Source organism: Diprion similis, chromosome 7, assembly GCF_021155765.1.
Source record: "Diprion similis isolate iyDipSimi1 chromosome 7, iyDipSimi1.1, whole genome shotgun sequence".
Classification (NCBI taxonomy): Eukaryota; Metazoa; Arthropoda; class Insecta; order Hymenoptera; family Diprionidae; genus Diprion; species Diprion similis.
The window spans coordinates 6,211,069-6,233,324 of record NC_060111.1 but is presented as its reverse complement, the minus strand read 5'-3'; the positions used below and the strand labels follow the sequence as shown (position 1 = coordinate 6,233,324).

At 37.5% G+C, this 22,256-nt stretch overlaps 1 protein-coding gene across 2 annotated transcripts in view; it reads right to left on the bottom strand.

Moving 5' to 3' along the window:
• Nucleotides 1–3,756: 3,756 nt before the first annotated feature.
• Nucleotides 3,757–22,256, bottom strand: part of LOC124408221 (transforming protein p54/c-ets-1) — a 143,762-nt gene continuing 125,262 nt past the window's right edge. For both annotated transcript variants that reach the window (XM_046884989.1, XM_046884990.1), the window contains 5 exons: nucleotides 21,886–22,167; nucleotides 6,720–6,890; nucleotides 4,912–5,184; nucleotides 4,094–4,391; nucleotides 3,757–3,862 (listed from right to left, as the gene is read on the bottom strand). In XM_046884989.1, coding sequence (XP_046740945.1) covers nucleotides 3,799–3,862; nucleotides 4,094–4,391; nucleotides 4,912–5,184; nucleotides 6,720–6,890; nucleotides 21,886–22,167 — 1,088 coding nt within the window. In that variant the 3' untranslated portion in view covers nucleotides 3,757–3,798. The remainder of the gene's footprint in view (nucleotides 3,863–4,093; nucleotides 4,392–4,911; nucleotides 5,185–6,719; nucleotides 6,891–21,885; nucleotides 22,168–22,256) is intronic.

Genomic DNA, 22,256 nt, shown 5'->3' with positions numbered 1-22,256 from the left:
GCGCAATCACGCCGATAGCGTAATCAAAGCGTAACGAGGCGTATCCAGTCTACAAATATTCTGACGCGATCCCACAACTGCTCATCGTGTTAAATTTCGACACGTGTCCGTTACGTGCCGTATGAATAAATGTCGTTATTATTCAATATCGAATTTAGAATTTGAGACTGAATTTACTACGAGAGTAACGCGAATTTAATCACGATTTCATATCGTGTTACTGCGCTTGAATTAGGAAGTTAAAATAATGATTGGAATTAGAAATATCTATACTACACCTGCGTAGTAACTTTCAAAACTGTATAATATTTCTGTTCGTCTTATTTGCATGTAGTTGTTTAAGCTTTATCGGAGTTCGGATTGAAGTCTCCGAAGTATTCACTGACGTATGTGTATACATGTATATTGAAATGTTGATAAATTGAGTAATTTGAGTACGAGAAGTAGTTTTTTAAGCAATAAAATTTATGTGAACGGTCGTGTTACAATGGCTTGTAACACAACGTCCTGATTTCGTCGAATGTAATTTTTCGTATAATACACGTGTCACGCTATCTGTTATAATTAGATACGACGTGAGAACATTAGCGAGATTAATCACAGCCCGGAAATATCATTAGTTGGCACTAATTACATTTCAGGACGGGTTAGGCATTATGTTTGAGCGAAAACGTTTTATCTGAAAATCGGTCGAATTATAAAACCCCAAAATGTACACTTACCTCGTGTAATATCCTTACATACTCGAGTTACATATGCTGCAGCATTTGGAAGGTGTCTAGCATGATCAAGATGAAAAGACGAAAGCGGGCCTTATACGAATGAATTCTTCTATTTTATTCTATAAATAAGAATCTGTATGTATATCTAGGGATACGTATAGTATTACAACTCATAATTATACGTATATCCATGAAATGTACATACAACCCTATGATATATCAGATCGTCAAGAGTTTTAAAACGTTGTGATACGGATATCCTATTCTGCGAATTTCATAGTTCAGACCGTTACTTGCGACGAGTGATTAAATTACGGATAACATCAAATTCTATTTTTTTTAATCTTTTTTGCTTGTTTATTTATTTTTCATTTCAGTATTGCATTGCTTAATTTTCGTCAAGGTATATCATTCGCGGCGATTCTGCTCGTGGGAATATGCGCGAGGTGAAATTCTCTTAGCATTAAAATTGGCAGAACTTTCGTGTTTTTTATTACTCACCCGCAAGCCTACATGCATTTATCAAATTTACTTTACTTGCAATTCCCGTATTTAATTTTTCACGAGTTTCGCACGAGAAATTATTAATTACACTCGTAAGGTAAAATAGAATAAAGTAGAATAATTGATATACGGATAGTGTTTTTTTTTTTTTTTTTTTCTTTTTTTTTTATATAATTGATAAACGATAAAATAGACATAATGATTTATTGTAGTAAAATTAGAATAATAACAATCACATATCGTGTCATCTATCAACAAGATAATAACACACATGTTAAAAAGGATGGGACATAAATAATTTAGATACATCGTATCATCGACGAACCGACGATCCACAGTGTTTTTCTTCTTTCTTCCCCTTCTTTTTATCTATTCTTCTTTCTCTCTTGTTCTTCCTTTCTCTTTCTCTCTCTCTCTCTCTCTTTCTTTCTTTCTTTCTCTAGATATTATCATGTAACATTAAAAATATATATGTATAATATATATATAATATGTAAAAATTGTCGAGTTACTTGCTATAAATATCCTCTAAAATTCTTGTGTAGCAAATTAATAATCACTTAAAAACAAATTCACAATTTAGTCATTACTTTTTAGGCACCAATGGTATGCGGACCCTGTCTTTGGTACATACGACCGATTCGATTTAAACATTATACATATACATATATATATATATATAATATATATAGATATAGGTATTCCGTGTGAATGGAGAGCATATGACAAAAATCACGTTTCCCATATTCTCAAATTAGTTTCACCTATTTTTTCTTTTATCTATCTATGTATATCGTGTATATATATATATATATATACTACGTATACTCGTTCATTGTTGTTTTACTTTATTTTCATTGTTCACTTAGGGAGAGGACGATTCTGTTTCCGATACATGATACACTCGTAACTAGCGTAACGCATGAAAATGATTTTTCTATACACATTTCGGTTTATAAATTATTACTTTGCCATTATAATTATTAATATTATTTTTACTTTTATTTCATTTAGCTTTCAACTTTTGGTTTTATTTGTCATATTTTTTTTTTTTTTTTTTATATTACTATTCGTCTTATCTTAGTTTTGTGAAAAATATTAAAATTCATCACCGCAGATGTGACCGTTTTGTCATTACGTGTCTTTTGTTCATTGTTGGCTTCGAACTTACCGTTACGATCGTTGGCAAGTAAGATTTGTGACGATATTTAAATATGGTTGATCGATTGGTGTACGATTTTTATAAAATTTATACATTGTCAAAGTGTTAATGAATTTGTGCGCACTGAGCGATAAAAATTTTTCAATATTAAACGAACCGTACAACTTAGAAGAGACATCGAAAATTTTATTCAACTGAAACGACAAGAAAAAAAATAAAAAATAAAAAATAATGCTTACGCTGACAATTAATAATAATGGAGAGAATTGTAAAATTTTGTTATAATTCCTTAGAATCTACGTCGCTTTAGTATAATATTAAAACCGACGCGTCAAGCTACGGTTGAAACAATACGGTTTCAACGGTAATTATAAACTGCCGCAAAAGCGTTGCAGTGCGATTATTATCACATATATACTGGTATTATACACCGCAGTGTATTGTACGTCACATTTGCGAGGGTCTGAGCGGTTTAGATTCCGCGACTGATACGATCCGAGTTAAGTATATATATGTACATACATATATACATTTAATCATTATTTATGCAAACATGTTTTTTTTTTTTTCTAAATATCTACTCTCAAACAATTTCACTTATCTTTACGATTATTATAAAGAAATGTATATCGATAATTTTGGGTAACAGTACGTCGAGATATACATCATGGGTATATATATATATATATATTATACAGTGATGAACATACAGAATAGATGTTACAATTAAGTTTTGGTGGTACAATGAAAATTTTTTCGCTTGTAATATAAACTAATGTGTAAGATCGTCAAGCCTGAAGAAACCTCCGACTTTTTATCATATATACATACATATATAAACATATCTAAATTTACATGTAAATAAATATATATGTATATATATATATGTATAGTGTTCATATCTATTATGTATAAATCTTGATAAGGGAGAGGGGGGTAATTAATTGATTATTAATATTAACAAGACGAAAGGGGTTCACGATCCACATGTAGTTTAACATGTATCAGGGCTCTTTTTTACATGATACGTATCGGAAATGGCTTGTGTTAAAAAATAAACGTTATTCTCTTTTATTTTATCCTATTTCGTTCTAACTTTGCAGCATCGTCCCATCCCTAATCGAATTACTATCATTGTTCTCTCTCAAGTTATCGCGTGTGTGTGTGTGTGTGTGTGTGTGTTGTTGTTGTTTTTTTGTTTTGTTTTTATGTTGTTGTTTTTTTTTTTTTTTTTTTTTTGTATCATTTTATTTTATTTAAATTTTTTTGTTTTTGTTTCAGTTGCTGCTGTTGTTGTTGTTCATTTATTTTATCATTTGTTCTTTTTTTTTTATTTTCACGAAGGATTGATGAATGTTATTCGTTTTTAACAGTGTTAATACGTCCCAGCGTACATTGTCTGACAAAAATTCAGTCTTTTTCCTTCTCTTCAACTTTCAGGTCCACCATTGCGTGCAAGTCCTCCGGGCTGTATCTGTCAAAGTGGATGATAAAGACAAGAATGAAAAAGGGGGGAATAAAAAAAAAAATTCAATAATAAATATTAATATCTGTCATCGTTACACGATCCCAACGACAGCGGTGCAAAAAAAAACTCTTATACGCGTGTATAATGGATTTGCCATTTCTAAGGAATACCAACAATAATAATACAAATAATAATAATAATAATAATAATAATATTAACAATGTGTTATAAACGTACCCAAGAAGAGTTTGTAGATCACATACGAAACGATATACGTATCGTTTACCGGCTGTTTTATGGATTATATTTTTGTCGTAGTAGTAACGTAAACCGCGACTCAATTTCTCGTAATTCATCTTAGGTTTATTCTTTCGTATACCCCAGCGACGTGCGACTTCGTCAGGATCTGTCAATTTAAATTCCCATCCATCGCCCGTCCACGATATAAATCCTTGACATGCTTTGTCCGTCAACAATTCAAGCAGGAATTGCCATAGCTGAATTGGTCCTGAACCTGTAAAGCATGGGCCGCCCCCTGTGACAATGGAAAAATTACATTTCAAATGAGATCTCCCTTCGTCGATCTACCCGTATGCGGAAAGAAATTACATATTGATACATTCGTATCAACAAAACTCAGGATACTTGACTCATAGTGGATTTATTGCTAGCTTATAAATTTGACGAAACGAAATGAAAAAAAATTTCTAGGACTATAACCGATTTTTCGAGAAGCATCGAATATTCGCGAAGTCTAGTTATCCGCTTTCGAACCGGTTTTCTTTCAAACGCCACGATTGAAAAAAAATCGCTAAATCCTTATCGATGTTACCGAAATCGGAAGATTTTTTTTTCCTTTCTTTCTTTCTTTCTTTCTTAAACACCCTTATTTTGATTCGTCAAAAATTATGAACGCGTGTAGAAAATTGACTTCCGTAGAAAAAAAAAAATTAAAAAAGAATTCAATCGGCACGTTGAACCCACTATAACAGATCAGCTTCGTGCATGCGATAGTTGTACTCTAATGTATTAATCATATATTGTCAAATACATACCCGTGTAACCAGGCAACATCGGGCTCTGCAAGAGCGGTTTTTGGTCCGGATTGTTAGCAATGGAGGACGGGTGATGAGGGTTGGACGAATCCCGAGGTGGAAGGCCGGAGAGGAAGGCAGGGTGGTGCGATAGGTGATCGCTGAGGGGGCCGACACCCCACTGATCGCTACCCGCCGCCGAAACACCCCCGGCACCACTTCCAGGGACTGTTTGAAAGGACGTGCCATCGTACTGGCCGTATCCTCCCTCGCTATACGTTTCCTGGTAGCGACCTGATTGACGAGAGAAAACGGATCATTCGTTTTTGTTTTTGGAAATATTTTCTTATCGGTATTATTAGTTTATATAATTTATTTATTGACAGAATTCATGCGTGAATTTGACAATGATCGTAGATATTATCATAGACTTTTCGCGAACGGATCTTATACCCATGACGGAGAAAAAATCGTCCTGAGTTTTTTTTATGTAAAGGAGTTGGAAATAATGATGATAGTTTTCTTTATTTATACAGTGAAGTTTCTTCATCGCTTCTGTAGAATTAAACGATCTAAGTGTCTGTGTGTGTAAATATATATGTTGAATGGACGATTTTTTATGGTTCTATGGATATGAACAATTGATCAGGTTTCGAAAAACGAAAAGAAGTCAGATTGAAGTATGTAAAAATTTTATAGACATCATCCCCCCCCCCCCGCCCGCCCCATAAGCGTTCGATGATAATTCCATAAAAATATTGAAAATCATTTCTACATGTGCACAGAATTTTTTTCCTAAAAGTTTTTTTTTTTTATCAAGTACCTTGATAGTTGGACAATGAGTCGGGCGAAAAGATACGACGAGGTAAAATGACTTGCAGTGATTCCATCTATGTATAGGAAATACCGTCGAAGAGATCAATTACCTGGTATTTAAGACAGACGAGCTGATATACATGCCTTCGAAACTTTTAAAACATACACCATTTCCGGTTTGAACATATCCGGGAAGCTATCCGTGATGGAAATCAAAGCTTTCAGAATCAACCTGCCAGCGCTCAAATCTGTGTATACTTGACTTGACGGGCTTTTCTTAAATTATCGTTTATTTGTTTAACGGTAGACGACTTGACCTCGTAGACTTCTTTTTTTTTTCACATTTCATAACTGATTTGATACTGGAATTCACGAAGAACCGGGAGGTCGAAAAATTGTAATTACAGAATCGATGGTTGATTTGAATTTGAAAATTCTGTGACCGAAGTTACGATTTTTCTCTATCTTCACAGCTAGTTTCAACTGTTATGAAAAGTATATTTGGTTAAGAAAAGTAAGGATCGGATTGAACACTTTATATTTTATAGAATCATCACCAACGACTGCGATTATAAGTAGGTATTTGCTAAAATTTACTGATCTTATCCAGTGTTTCAAATTTTTCGATGCGAGAACAGATGGAGACGGTGTTGAAATTCGAAATTTGAAATTTTGCAAAAGTGTCGAATCCCCAAGTTTTTGGTAGTGGCGAAACTTACAGTAAAGAAATCAAACTTTGACCAAACATCAAAGGTTCGAAAAAAATGCCAAAAGGGTGTAAAACTCGAGACAAGTGAAAGTTGGAAATAGTTTGAAACGGATAAAATTAAAAAATTGCGAGTATATTTCAAATCTTAGATTTGAGAACTTTGATTCGTCGACTTTGTGACTATTAAAAACTGGTTAGTTTCCTCAAAGTTTTTTTTTTTATTTTTTTTTTTTTTTCCCTCGCTTAAAGTTCCGCAAGTTTCAACTGCTCCAAAAACTCGCAACTCGAAATCGCGTTTCATTACCTCGAACGTAGTTCTTGAAGGCTTGTGGCGGCTGGTACTTGGACTCCAAGTGGATGCCGGCGTGGTTGTAAAACTCGGGCGAAGGGTCGACACCGTAGTGATGAGGCGTTTGGTGATTCTGTGCAAGATCGTGGTATTCGGAGCCCTCGTCCCCGTACCCGGAGTAATGGGCTGAAACAAAAAGGCAGAAAAACGGTTAGAGTGTCTGCTGCAAGCGAGGGGCAACAGCAACAGCAACAGCAACAGCAACAGCAACAGCAGCGCCAGCGTATCAGTCAGCTGGACAACAGGTGCCGAGCCTGGGCTTTGGGTCTGGCACGCGCCGATTCTGGGACAGCTGCTACGCTCCCTGAGCCCTCCAGACAGCGAACAACGATCCACAAATTTCTTCCCGTACCGGGACCCGGAATTTCTCTTCATTTCAATATAACACGCGCAGCTTTTAATTTATACTTTTATTACATTGAACGCGTGTTTCGCTCGCGAAGCAATTCAAGAGAGGAATTAAAAGATTTTGTAATTCGTGTCGCTTGTTTTTTTTTTTTTATTTTATTTATTTTTTTCAGTCTGTCTGTCTGTGACGTCTGAAAAACTATCATGTTTGATTTATTTATATATATATATATATATATATTTTTTTTTAATGAAACTTACGAGCCTTTTCAAGTCCCCTCATCAATTTTTCATCAGATTCTCTTATAACGAATGTATACGAAGAGAATAATAATGATGGGAATAATGATTGTAGGTACCTGTATTGCGGTGCGGAATTTTCCCTTGCGGTTTTGAGGAGGAAAAAAAGCGATAAGGTTCTCTGTAATGCGGAATACCGCAGCGAGATATCCAATCTTTAAATATTATGAATATTACGAGCTGTTAGTACAAAGGCATGTGGGACTTGTTCAAGCTTCATCATATTATAATTATCAGCTCTTATATGCTTTGGATTTCTTTGAATATATTCAATTCTAGATTCAATCGTGAGAATATCGTAAGATTATATTTATTCACGTTTTAACAAGATTTCAAACAAATAGCTAAATTTTCGATACGCGTTTTTTTCGTTTTTTCCGATTAAGCATAATCAAGTTTATAACAACCCAGAAGTCAGAAACAATTGACTGATATAAATCTGTGTTAAACGATTTTTACAGACTTCATTCAGGCCAAATAAAATCGCTAGAAAATAAAGAAAAAAAGAAAAAATTCAAACCATATACAAAAAAAAAAAAAAAAAAAATTAAAAACATGTAATATCCAAATTCGAATTCACAGTTTTGACCGTCATTTTTTCACCAGTCCTTCAATTTAGGTATACCTAAATGATTAATTAAAGTTTGATCTGATTAACCTCAGTTTCATCTTCTATAAACCAGCTTCATTAAATTTCCTTTCGTTTCGCACAGTGATTATAATCATGAATCACGGTTTAAAGTTAAAGCAATTAGTCACGTAAATATCACGTACGTCACCGCCGTCTTATTGTTCGTAATGAATATGGAACTGTGAGAATTGAGTTTAAAAAAAATTAAGAAAAGACGAAAAATATACATCATAGTTGGGTACACCGTACAACGGAGGATATAAAATATATCTACCTCCGTACGTCTAATGGAGGAATCTTTATACCAAGAGTTAAAAGAGTAACTCGAGGCGCTTATGGCCGAGCGGCCATTGTTCTTCCTCGACTTATGACAGTGACCTGCGAACTCTCCCACACTCGTAATAATTACGGGTCTGTTTTATTGGACCTCGAATAACTATGATTCCTTCTTTCATGGTATATACGTTGGTATATATATATGTATATACACCACCATAGGCATAGGCATATGAGTAGAAGAGATTTTTATTATTCATTCATATATAGGTGAATATTCAGTCGTCTTAGTATTTTTTACAGTCTGACTTGTAATCGAAATGATCAAGTTCTTGCAGATAATTTTTTTTTTTTTTTTTTCTACAGCTTTTGGATATATTTAACAGATTCGTAACGTCGTTCGACTGTTTTTTAACATGTATATTTCTAAAGTGTAATTAAGAGTGATCTTTTTTTAATCTCCTAATCTATACGACGAGAAAATATGGAGGATAATTTTTGTTTTCGTTACACAAAGGCCGAATAAAGGAGAAGAACAGGAAACCGAGAAATGGTATGTAAGAAAAAAAAATAAATAGTAACGGGCATAATTTATCATTTTCAGCGAACTAATAATTACTAACTAAAACAATAATTACGTAAATAGATTTTTTTTTAAAACAATTAAATATATAACGGACAAGGAGAAAGCATAAGACATGTTCAGGATTATATATGTTTAGGCTTTGGGATTTCTCAGGATCGCAAGACCCTCTTAATTTTTGCTCATATAGGTATCTAATCTCTGCGAGTTATCGTGGTAGATTTTAACAACAAAGAATAATATATATATATATATATATATATATATACATATATATATATACATGTATATTTAAAACGTTTAGCATAAGCGAAAATTACTCAATGTAATTGCTTCTATTTTTCGAAATATCTAACGATCTAAAAATCCAAATAGCACTGGGTACCTCTGTAAACATCCTGGTAAGTACTGATAACGATCTTGAAAAGAGAAATGACTATCGGAATTAGCAAGGAAAAATCTATTTCATCGAACATTCTGTACGAGAATCGTCAGTCAAGGTTTCGGCGAGAATTTAAGTGTTCGCAATTTGTAACGAAATTTCATGTGAATTGTTAGGTTTGCAATTTCGTCGTACTCGCGCACGCTTTACGCAAACGCGAGTGATGAAATGCAAGTTTCCAATTTGACGAGAAAAAAAAAGAAGAAGAAAAAGAAGAAGAGGGAACAAGAAAAGAAGACGATTTTTTAAAGCGAAACAATCCAACAATACAAACGTTTGCAAACTCGAGCTACGATTTGCATAAAAGTTGAAACAATTTCAACTATCAGTTGATTGTACGATTCAAATTATAACAGCGAATAAAATCATTCGTGAAATATCACAAAAGAGGGAAGAAAAAAAAACAGATCATAGCAATTTCAACCACAAAAAAGGGTAACAAACAATATAGTAAAAAATGTTGAGAAACAATAAAAAATTTTGACAATAATAAACGAATTCCGATCATTTGTAGATATTACCGAATTTATTTTTTAGTAATATTATAAAAACTTTATACAATCCAATTTCATTGAGTTGCGAGATTTTACTTTTCATATGTCTGAAAAGATTTTACTTTCAACAATTATTATTTTATAAACTGGTTGCAATTCCGGCATCGATTTCTACAAATTCATTCTTATACTCTATGAAATCGTGATACTCGCAATTCCAAGAGTTCTAGAAACTTCGAAAAATATGAATTTCCAAATATCTAAGCGATTTTCGTTTCGATACTGTAGAAATTGAATCATACCGATTCGAGCAGCCAACTTTGATCCCTTTTTCATTCTCTCTTTCTCTTGTCAAGTATTTCAATCCCTTCCCACGTTCCATAAAATGAAACGATCTTAATAGAGTTTATCTGACCATAAAAATGCCGACAGAAATGCTTTGAAAGTTAGCACAAATTTACATCTTCTGCCTAATCCCAGAAACGATTGCATATACCTACATTCAAAGCGATACGACACTGTTATCACAGTAGTTGTAAAGCATAAAAAGTGAAATACATGCCAAAGAATTTAGAAACTTCGTATTCAATATATGGATGAAGTATCCGAAGTTCGTATGGATGAGAATAATAGTTCGAACGATGAACGTTAATATTCAGCAACGATTTCTTTACTTAATACTCTACTAAGACATAACACGAGTCTGACGAAGTAAGTATTAGGTATTACAGTTGAATAAAAAATCTAAAATCTAATGCAACGGCATTAGGATTTCCTCGAGTTTCATCTTAATTCTAAAGTTAAAAAACCGCAAAAAGTGTTAAAATCCAAAAGTGCGATACCTACATGTATAAAAACCATCGATTCACGAATCCTCATAATCCCAGTTTCGTCGACGATTCGAAAAACGTATACATAAAATAATTCAAAATAAGTCGAAAGCTAATTCCTGGACATTGAATATTACCTGGTGTATGAGTGGCGTGATCGGGTGAAAGGGGGGCGGGCATGACGGTCCCGGAAGTAACGCTCCTCGACAATTGGTGGTTGTTGTGATGGTGGTGGTGGTGATGATGATGATTGTTGTACTGGGGGTGGGACTGCTGGGGCGAGTGGGTGATGGGATCGGCCTCGTGGTACGACGGATAATCCGCGTAAATGGGCTCCTCGTGGACGGCCACGAGGGTATCGAAGACCTGGAGGACCATCTCCGAGTTGTTTCCCGAGTGGGACGACGATAACGATATGCCAGCGCTCTCGACGCCGCTGCTCGTGAACGAGCCGAGGAGCGCCGCGGTGTCCGACGCCTGCCCCGGAGGCTGCGACCCCGACGTCCCGACGCTCACTACGCCCGCCGTGACGCCGTTCTGCCGACGGTCTTCGGGCGATGGGTGTATGGTTGTGGTTGTATCTTATTTAAAAAAATTTTTTTTTGTATTTAATTTTTATAACTTTAGTCTTTTGAAATTCTTTGTCGAAATTAAAATAAATAACGACGTCGTTGACCAGTTCTCGAGCAATTATTTAATTAGATTTTTAATTTTCCTTCCTTCCTTTCTTCTTCCTCCCGCTTGATGAATATCTCGTCGATCATGCGTTTCCAGATCTATATAGATCGATAGATTATTCCCGCAGCTGCGATACTAAAAGCTCGCAACTCTGCGCGATCAAGGTTTGAGCTTTCATCGTTGAACACCGCGTGTCGATGTCGTGGAAGTTTGGTTTTTTTTTTCTTTTATTATCATACAACGCAGTGTATAAGGATCCAAGCATCGATTGTTTATAAATTAATTTTAAAACGATCATAAGTATTATATATAGTTTTTCTCGTTAAAAATAAGTAACGATCGCTCGACGAAACTTTATTTATTCATTTATTTTTATATATTATTTATCGCCAACAGTTAATATTCATTACAAACGAACATTGGCACAATGCACAAAATCTTCTTCACCCACCCACAGACACACACACACACGCACACAAACACACATACACAAACACAGAGACACAAAGTCAGACGCAACTAAGTACGTATACAATCAATATGTGTATGCATGTAAGTAAGTAAGTAAGTAAGTAAGTAAGTTAATTTGATCGGTATTCAAAAATTACTATATATCACAATCGATGAATCTTCGATAATCCTCGGTTGTTCATTGATCCTCCACAGACGCCGTTCGATCGTAAAACGCATCGAGAATTCATGATTAAACAGACCGACGCGACGTGACGATATGAATAACAATAACGTTTAAATAACGAAGTGAAGAACTATATACAATGCGAGAAAAAAAGAAATGAACAAAAACTAAAACAAGACCATCGCCATCAAGATATATGTGAAAGAAGAAAACCACCCTTCGATATCTACCCTTATCTCACGTTTTACACTTTTATTATTGTTCTTGTTCTTCTTCTTCTTCTTGTTACGATAATTGTCCTTGTCGTTGTTGTTGTTTTTATATTTATATTCGTGGATTATTCACTTACAACGGCACGGGGTATACATATACACGTTAACAGTATAAAACCCGCAGTTTTATAATCCATACGCCACTTGAACCTGACGTTAGCGCGTGTGTCACTGAGGCGGTCGCATCGCGCTTCAACTCTCCGGCTTTCGACTCCCCCCCCCCCCCCCCCCCCCCACCCCCAAGCAACAAGCCCTCTCTCCCTCTCCTGCCCCGCCCCTTCCCCTCCGCGATTCCATCCCCCCACCCCTTTTTCACCGCCGCCTCTTCGCCGGCATTAACGCTATTCACCTCTCCTCTAAGTTTCCCTTCTCTTCCATTCCATTCCATTCCATTCCATTCCAATCTTTTCGTTTCACACATCCTCGTTCTGATTGTCGAATCCAGGCGTATAGATATTATACCAAAACTATGTACGTAGAGCATGGAAGTGGAAATGGAAGTGGAAGTGGAAGTGGAGGAGCTCGTAGAGGCCCTCCTCGATCCTATGACATAGGAGAATTTTTCGAGATTGAGGGGGTTCGTGTGTTCGTCGAATGGTTGGTTGGTTGGTTGGTTACACACGCATAGAAAGAGGCATGCACATTAACGCGAGGCTCCAACCACCTGCTGCAGGGGTGGCCGCCACCCTCGTTTCTTTCTCTTAATTCTCTCTTTTTCCAACCCTCTTTGGGTATATATAGAGGGATTCAGACGATAATACGTGTAGGTACCTACCTATACAATCGTGTTTCGTCATGCGCGTTAACTAATTGCTGAGGAACGCGTAGGTTGGTATATTTTCGAAAAAAGATCTTTTAATTGCGACTTTATTTCTATTTAACAGACTCCAGTCGTTTCGTTTGTTTATTTTTACCTTTTTTCTTTCCTTTCCTTTTTTTTTTTTTTTTTTAATCATCACTTACACAACCTGTTATATGCTTCACTTTCTTCTTCCACCGAATGCAGTTCGTACAATCGAGTTAGGCCGTCTCGATTACAAACGTTGACGGATGTTTAACGAATATATATATATATATATATATATATATATATATATATATATATATAAACATATATTCGTATTCTGCAGACTTATATTCCGTAACGAAAACTATCTGCGTGCAATTTTTTTTCCACTCCACGCTAAACCGTGGAAGAGGAAATTTTCTTTTGTCATCGATAAAACTGTCAATTTATTTATATATATATATATACACCCGTCGTTGGCGACAATCGCGTCGTTACGACGCAATTTTTTTTTTCATACACCCATTATACAATTATTATATACCGGGACCATCTCTAGAAACTAAACAGGAACTGCGCATGCGCCAAATGATTCAATTTCATTGGTCAGCGAAATTGCCCCGCGGAGTAATTTTCGTCAGCTAACCAAGGCGACCAACGTACACGAAATGTGACAAGGCTCTGAATATCTCGCGCGTAAAGTAGCGTATTGAGGTTATGTTGATATTTATTCCTACTTATCGTGAATTTTCTAAGAAAAGTGTCATTCAGCAATACCGTAGTTGATATTAGAAGATATTTAATCGACACAATAAAGGCGTCAATGGAGAAACAAATATCAAAAGCTACAGAAATTGGATCAGTTATTTATTGAAAGAAGAAATCTGAAATTAAATGTGGAACGTCATCAACGAGTGGGAGTCTAGGCAAACTGAGGCAGGTAAGTAAAAATATTGTTTATTTTAAACAGATTCTTTATTTACATGAAATTAAAAATAAATGGATTGTTGAAACCCAGCAGAAGGTTGCTCCAGAGTAGATTTGTTACAGTGCAGTGCTCCGGAAGCCAGTAATCAGTGCCGATGAACATAAAATATTAAAATAAAATCAGTAACAAGGAATAAAAGAAATAGTGTATCTTGAAACACAAAGCTTAGGAGTACAAAAAGTAGCAATTCGTTTTTCTGTCGCAATTTATTGATAGTTAGTGGTATCCAGAACAATTAGAAGCTCTTGTCTGATGATAATATCTTTTAATATTTTCAGGTGGGAAACAACCATCATCGAAGCGAGACTAAAGTTGTCAGGCGTCGAAGCGTGTGAGTAAATTTCTGATACTATGATATTTGCATATTACAATATTTTCACATGTATTCAATGATAAAATTCGTTTGTTCTGACAGATTTAAAGTTTCAAATTTGGATAATAGGATGAAAATCATACCTTACCTGATGGTCAAAACGTTTTGGTGGCTAGGACCCTAGTTTCTCGATTGGTGCCACCGTTCCAACCATCGAACCTGGTTGTTCCGTTGTTCCATTAGACAACAGGTATCCGAAGGAATTTCTTCTGGTCATCGCCACCTTCTGAACATCAGTCGTGGCAAAATTGAAGAGCACGACACGCTACAGATCATGGTGTTTGAATATTCCATCATTTTAGATCTATCGAGCCAATAGTAATAAGTTTGTTATTCAACAATTGCTGCTAACTAATTTTACAGAGCAATCATTCCGTGCACCATTGTCATCCAAGCAGTATTATTGGCCCGAATTATTTTTCAAATTTTATTTTCGGCAGTTTTGATATTTTATTTTTCACTCTCTTGGTATTCAATTCAGATGAATAGTGTTTCAAGTGTTAAAATAAGATTCCAAGGATGAATTTTGATGTGTAAACTGAACCAATCTCAATCTAAAAATGTTGGATAACTTCAGTTGAAAATGTCTTTAAAGTCAATATTATTCGACAGTATCATCTGACTAGCTAGTTGCAGCTATCATCCGTGCTTGAGCCTCGTTCAACCCCAGCAAGGTCTGAGGAATGCATTCACTTACTAGTACACGTTACAAATGATCACTTTGTCTACAATAGGACTTACTTGCTGGCTAACTTTTTTATGATGAATCTTTATCAGGGAGTTATCCGGTAACTTATTGAAAGCTTGAAACCAGATTCAATTTTATACTCTTACAATGGTCCTTCATTGAAACTGAGAGTTTGTGAATCTCCATTTATTACAATTAATTCTGCATCCCATGTTAACACTATTCGAAACAAAAAATCTCATCCTAAAATTGGAAATGGAATCTGCAATGCAAAAGTTATCTAGTGGCACAAGTTAAAAACAAAGAACCTTATAACGGTTTCTGCAACAGAGGGATTCCTTCCGGATATTCATGTTACTGGATGATGTTCGGAGCACTATGAACAAGATATTGTATTGGATTTAGGTTTAAGTAAGTATTTTTATGAACTTCAGTGAAAATTAGATATTCATTTGTTTCAAAGGAACAAGGGGTACAATGTTGAACCCGATAAGTCAATATTTTCATATGAATGTTCCGAACATTACTCTAAAACATGATTATCCTCAAAGTTAATTGTGACACTGAGGCACATTTTGAAAATGTTGATTTTTAACTTGTGTCACAGAATTTTTCTGAGTTTTACTCTTCGGATTAGATTTTTTTAGATTAGATTTGAAATTGAAAGAAACCGTAAGATCTACAACTTCCTTTTCCAACCAACAAAAGTGGCCGATGATCTCTGCATGTGTCATGAATTGAATGGGAAGAGAAGACATCAGCGAACAGCAGAGATGCTATTATTCTGGCTGTATTTTCTGTTGAAAGAAAAAAATTTCATTGTTATTCCTAATGTACGAAGTAATGAAAATGATTGAATAAATTGTCCCCACCTACCTGCTTCGTTTCTTCCAAGCGCCCAACATTTAAACAGATTTCTTGTTTCAATCGAATAGGACGAATTTTCAAAGAGCATCAGCATTAAATTCCGACCGTTCTTTGAACAATCAATTTTCAATAACAAATGCTTCCCAAGCCTTTCCGAGTGACTATCTCAATGACTTGAGATTCTAACCTCAAAAATGCATGTGAACTACATCGCCGACAGAAACAGAGTTTGACAGCAAGGTCTCGGGGTGGCCAGACTGCACGGACGGCGGATTTAAATTCGCGCATGCGCAGTTCCTGTTTAGTTTCTAGAGATGGTCCCGGTATATATATATAAACAACGCGTCAATTAGGGATAAGATTAAGTGTATTCCGTTGAATTTTTTACGATACGAAAATAAGAAAGTAATAATACTGAAATAATATTTAATGAAGAGAGAAAAAAAAAAAAAAAAAAAAAAAAAAAAAAAAAAAAAAAAAAAAAAAAATGGAAAACTGTCGATATTGGATCCTGAAAGAACGCAGAAAGATTCCTCGTACGTTACACTTTTTATACATTATATTTTCAACGTTACAGAAGAGGCACAGGATATGTTTTTTGCTAATCCAATTATCGGGTACAGGATAAAGACCAGTGCAATAGCAAAAGTACAATAAAAGAGGAACGAGTGTCGATATTCCGGATTCAGATAATTGGGCATTTGGGAAAAAAAACTCGATATCGAAGAACGGAAAAATAACCGCCTACGATGCACATGGGCTAGACTGAATCTCCCACGCAGCACTGCAACGTAAAAACAACAACAACGACGAAGCGACGATGCAGCCAGGGTCTCTATTTTTGAGGAGAGCGAAGAAGTGCCAACACACACACACACACACACACACACACACGCACACGTTATAGGTAAGGGAGGAGAGAAAGACGACGAAGACGAAGACGAAGAAGAAGACGAATAAGAGGAAGAAGGGGGAAGCCAGGGGGAGACCGGATGTCGGACAGGGTGGCGGCGGGGATGGGAAGGGAATGGAAGGGAAAGGAATGGAATGGAATGGAATGGAATGGGAGGGGAGTCCCCGCACAGTGGCACGCACGTGATACAGCGCGGGGACCGGAAGTGGGATACCCGCCTTCGCCCCGCCGAGTACATATAGCGGCAAAGCGAGCCCTTCGCCTGCACGACTGCGCAGCGACGATCGGCTACGCGGTTACGCTCTTCGCCTCTCTGCCCTCGTATCGTCGGAAGCAGCAGCGCGACACTGTGAACGAGATTCTGCTACGCTTCCACATTTTTATTTTTATTTTTATTTTTATTTTTATTTCAATTTTCTCCATTCAATTTTCAGTTTTACGGATCCTTTGACGGATCGACCGAAGCGCCGAAAACAATCGATCAAACGACCGGAACACGATGATCGTGCGGAAGATTTTCTTCAAAGGATATTGACTAATAAATCGAAGGATTCGTTGTCGTGGTGGGGAAAAATTCGACGACATTTCCAGGCTTTCTACGACCTAAAACCTACTTTTACCCTGACATTATTCCAGTTAATCTCTGAATTAACGTTAAGCTTGTTAAAATCAATTCAATTTAATTTCTCTTCTCGATGAGAAAAGGTTGACTTGTTGCCTCGAAAAAATCATTTCTCATTCCAGGTAATGTGTGGCGAATCTGGTTACGAAAAGGCTACTACTCGGAAAATTGTCTTTATCGTGCATTTTGAGCTGAATCACTATATCGCATTTTTTCAAATCGCGTGAAAATCAATAATAATTAAAAGTGACAAAAATTTATACAAAATTAAATGAACCTAAGTATCTAAATTCTTTTCTTATCTTGTCCTGTAGCATAAAATAAATATATGGAATAGATTCGAGTATAATAAATAAAGTAACGACACGTGGCGACAATTAACGGTGACGAATATCGCCAAAATAAATGGGATTCTGATATAGTTATATACCTATTCATTGACGATAAATCCAAACTTGATTTAAGTGCATGCCAGATAAATCGAACGTTTCATAATTTCCAATCAGCAATATCAGACCGTTTATATATGCATTGAAAATCATACATACACACTGTGTAAATCGTGCGAACTACACGTATGACCTTATACTTGACAGACAATGTAGAAGGAGGGATGGTAATCGCCTCTCGACCTTCGACGCGCGGTTTTAACAGACGTAAGTCTTGTTCCACCGACGCGTTAATACCTGCGTCTTCCTTGTTCTTTTCAGTATTTCTTATTCTTTTTATTTAGGAAATGAAAAAAGAAAACAACTAAACTAAATAAAAACAGCCCATGATCGTTTCCCTTATAACGCGCAAGACGTTCTATAAACCCTGAGCATTGTGAAAAGCATTGAAACGAGTTCATTGTCGTCGAAAACGAGGCGAGCTTGACGATACGACGACGAGCATTATTTCGGAATCGCTTGTACCTACATATAGATATGTATACCTACCGAGGGGGCGAGCGAGCTGGCCGGAACTGGTTAATTTCTTCAACCCATTATCTAGATGCGGAGAAGAATTTATGTAGGCCGGTATTATACAGACACTCGCGAAGACACTCGCGTGGCAAGCTAGACGAACGATTGGCTATGAAACGAAATTTCGAAATATTGCTTGCTTCTCTTGAACATGCCCCAGGGGAATCCAGGACAACAAAAAAAAGCAATCCATCGCATTGCATTCGGAAGTTGAATAATAATGTCTCCAAGGTTATCAGGGTAAGGTAAGTGCAGTACCAGTTACTGACCCTGTCCCAATTGTCGACCTTACTTCTAAAATTTTCCAAAAACAAATCTCTAGTGTCTAACCTTCTATCAATTGCCTTCAGTCATCGAGAAGTTCACAATTTCTGCCGTAATTAAGTAATATTTTAGAAATAACAGGTCAATAATTGGGTCTAAACGGGTCGATAAATGGTTCACTTACCTTAGCACACGCTGTAAAATGAAGTTAAGGAAGGAGTAAGTGCGTAACGCGAATCTCGACCACTAGTCGTCCTTCAAACTTTACGATCGTGTCGCACTTCCTCTATTTCGATGGCTTCCGAGGGCCAAGGGCTCTCGTAGATACTTCCGGGCGAAATCCGTGGCCCAGACACAACCACAATTTTTTTTCGATCCAGCAGCAGCAGCAGCAGCAGCTACAGCGGTAGTAGCAGGAAGAAGAGGAGGAGGAGGGACTGAAAGATAATCCCCCCATCGGAGCACGTGCTACGAAACCAAGTGCTTCACGTTTGCCGCTATTCCATTATATTCACGAATACAAAGCTGTTTGTCTGTGTGGGTATAGAAATTGCCGGTGACACGTATTAGATCCGACCACACCAGACAGATTTCAAATCTTTCTCCCTCTCCCATTCGCTTACGACACCGTTGCGAACTTCCACACACTGTCAATCATAAGTGAAGTGCGGAAATTTTGCACATCTGCAAAGTATCAGGATTTGAAAAAGTTTGCAATTATCGTTCGAGCTTTTGTGGATTTAAAACCAAAGTAATCTTGAACTTCTTGAAAAGAAGACTCTCTTGGGTTGGATAGAATTTTACGGTTCCAATAATTCTCGCTGATTTTAAATTATCAATCTATAAGTGATCCTCGCAGACCTGATCCACTAGCCACCGCCATGTTTCGCGTATACCTAACCATCCACAGCAGCATGCGAGGTGGAGCTTTCGGGGCTGCCAGTAGTGTATCCATGATGAAAGGCAGGGCTGTCTCTAGGGTTGGGTAGGTAAAAATGAAGGCTCGTTGTTACGACCGGAAGCTGTACAAGGGGGAGGGGTATCCCGAGCAGATAGCTTTATAATATCCTCAAGTGCTCCACCCCTAAAGTGTCCCTTGCAATGTCCTCGATGTTCGTCTCAATGTACTTTCCACGAGTATTGTTGCGCACTTGGACGAATGGAGTGAGTGAGTGAAGGGGGGAGAGGAAGAGAGAGAGTGGCAGATGCTTCGAAACTTGTTGAGCTACTATCGAGAAAACACACAACACTCAAGTTCAATGGGACGGTAAAACCCACCGACGACACTATCAACACCGTTCAAGATCTTGGGACTCGGGTGCAAACGACCATTTATTTATCTTGTGATATTTGAAGAAGGATGATTAACGATAGAATGGAAATAATTGGAAGTCTCTGACAAGAGGTGTGGCCGTGGAAAAGATATGTTCAAGACTTGGCGGTCAAGATTATCTTTAAAGATTTCCAGAAACAGCTCTGGTAACACGTGTTCGGCTGGTTGGCTGGTCGACAAAGAACGAAAACGAACGAAGAACAATTCTCGCGGTCAGCCGCGTTCTCCTTAAAACCGTGTTAGAACTACTTCTTCAGTCATGATTTCGAAAGCGAAAATTCATAACAACACTTTATAATATTCTCTCCAGCGTAAAAACTCAGTGAGTATATTATTTCGTTTCGTTCGTGTACTTGAGTTTGCGAGTAAAAGTATCAAGCTCGAGAGAATCCTGAGTATTGAGTGTAGGTACATCCAACTCGAGCCAAGCGGTTGAACATAAATCGACAATTCATAAAGCGAGTAATTTCTCTTGTCTTGTTATTGAGCAATGCCCGATATTCATAATTCCCTATTCATAGATCATTTCCGCTAAGTTGAACTACGAAATCTACACAACGAGAATGGTCACGAAGTACTTGTCAAAGTTGAAAGCAACAAACAGCGAACAATGGCAATCAAAAGAAGAGCTTGATTTCTATAATCATTCGACCGGACCGAACTTTTCAATTCATCCAAAGCGACCCTTCAGTGCATGAATGATCCAACGTTTTGTAAGAGTAATATTTCATACATCGAGTAAAGAAATCGGGATAATTTGACACATGAAACGTGAAGTAACGAACGGTTAGCCTAGGGTCATTACCCGTGATTACCTTCGGTTGGTATCCAACAACGAAACACACAAAAGCGCGTGATCGCAACGCAGAACAAGCAAACAGGCCGGGTACTTCGATCGTCATGATGATCGTCGAGGATACGGTGGTTTTATAGCGGGTTGGCTGGCTGTCGGGCGAGTGTACGAGCGGTAGCGTATAGAGATGGGTGGGTGGCGAACCGTGACCCTTCGCAACTTTACAGGCTTTCCCCTATTCGTCCATGGTCAGTCGCAATGACGTAATACCAAATAATCACTGCCCGGCTCGGCAACCCGCCTGACTGCCACATCTAACCATCGGCTGACCACGAGACGAGTCCGATTCCTCTTCAATCGTCCAGTCAATGGTGTCGTCCTTAGTGGGGTTCGACGGTACCGTTCTCCGACTCCGGACTTAACTCGGAAGCCCCGCGCATGGTTGAACAGGAAGTCCAGATTTTGTGAACGATGGTTAGGTGGTGGTGGTGGTACCGATAGATCGGGAAACCTGTTACCAGAACCGGGTGGTCCTTCCACATGCAGAGTTGATAATGTTCAACAAGGAAAAGCCGTAAGACGTTTTTCTGGACACGGATGACGCAAAGACGAGTTCGCACATACCCTCCAACGTGAAGTTGGGTTCGAGTAAATATGACAGACTCTACCCCATTATAGAAGGGACCTGTGTTACAGTGGAGTTACGTGACACGCAGAGACGGGCAAGTCCCAGTCCGACTCATCGGGACGGACCCCGTCATTAGTAGTAGGTAAGTTGCGAGTACCTGATGTGAAGCCAGCGTGAAGCTGCCGCTGGCGTGTCGGTGAAGCAACGCGCTTACGACGTAGGTAGTTTTGGTTTAACTTAGAGAGTTATATTGTATATACCTGTGAAGGGAGGCCAACTTTGCGTTCGTTCGACCTCCTCGAGACCAGATTTAATGTACGACCGAAGTACATGCATGCAGATTAGGTAGAACAGAGTAACGGTAATCCCGTCGATCACTTAAAAGATAATGAGATTTAGATCGGCTTACCGTCGTTGTGATACTGCCGAGACAGCGTTATCACGGAAGGCGGTGGGGGCGGGGGTGGTTGGGACTGTCCCTGGTTCTGGTTCTGGTTTTGGTTCTGGTTTTGCCCGTGCTGACTCTGAGGAGTGCTAGGCGGAGTCGCCGGGGTTGCCGGACTTTTGTGTTCCGGTGTGGCCATGCTGGGTGTTCCTTGGTATCCCATAAATTCGCCGAGATCGGGTACGCACACGCTCTCGTATAGATTGGCGGGTACATTTTCCAGAGAAGGTTTCTCCGTGTCAACTTCTGGAACAATAATTAAGAAGAAAAAAAAAAAAAGAAAAAAATGTCATTATCATCGTCGTCTCTTCAAAAAAAAAAAAAAAAAAAAAAAC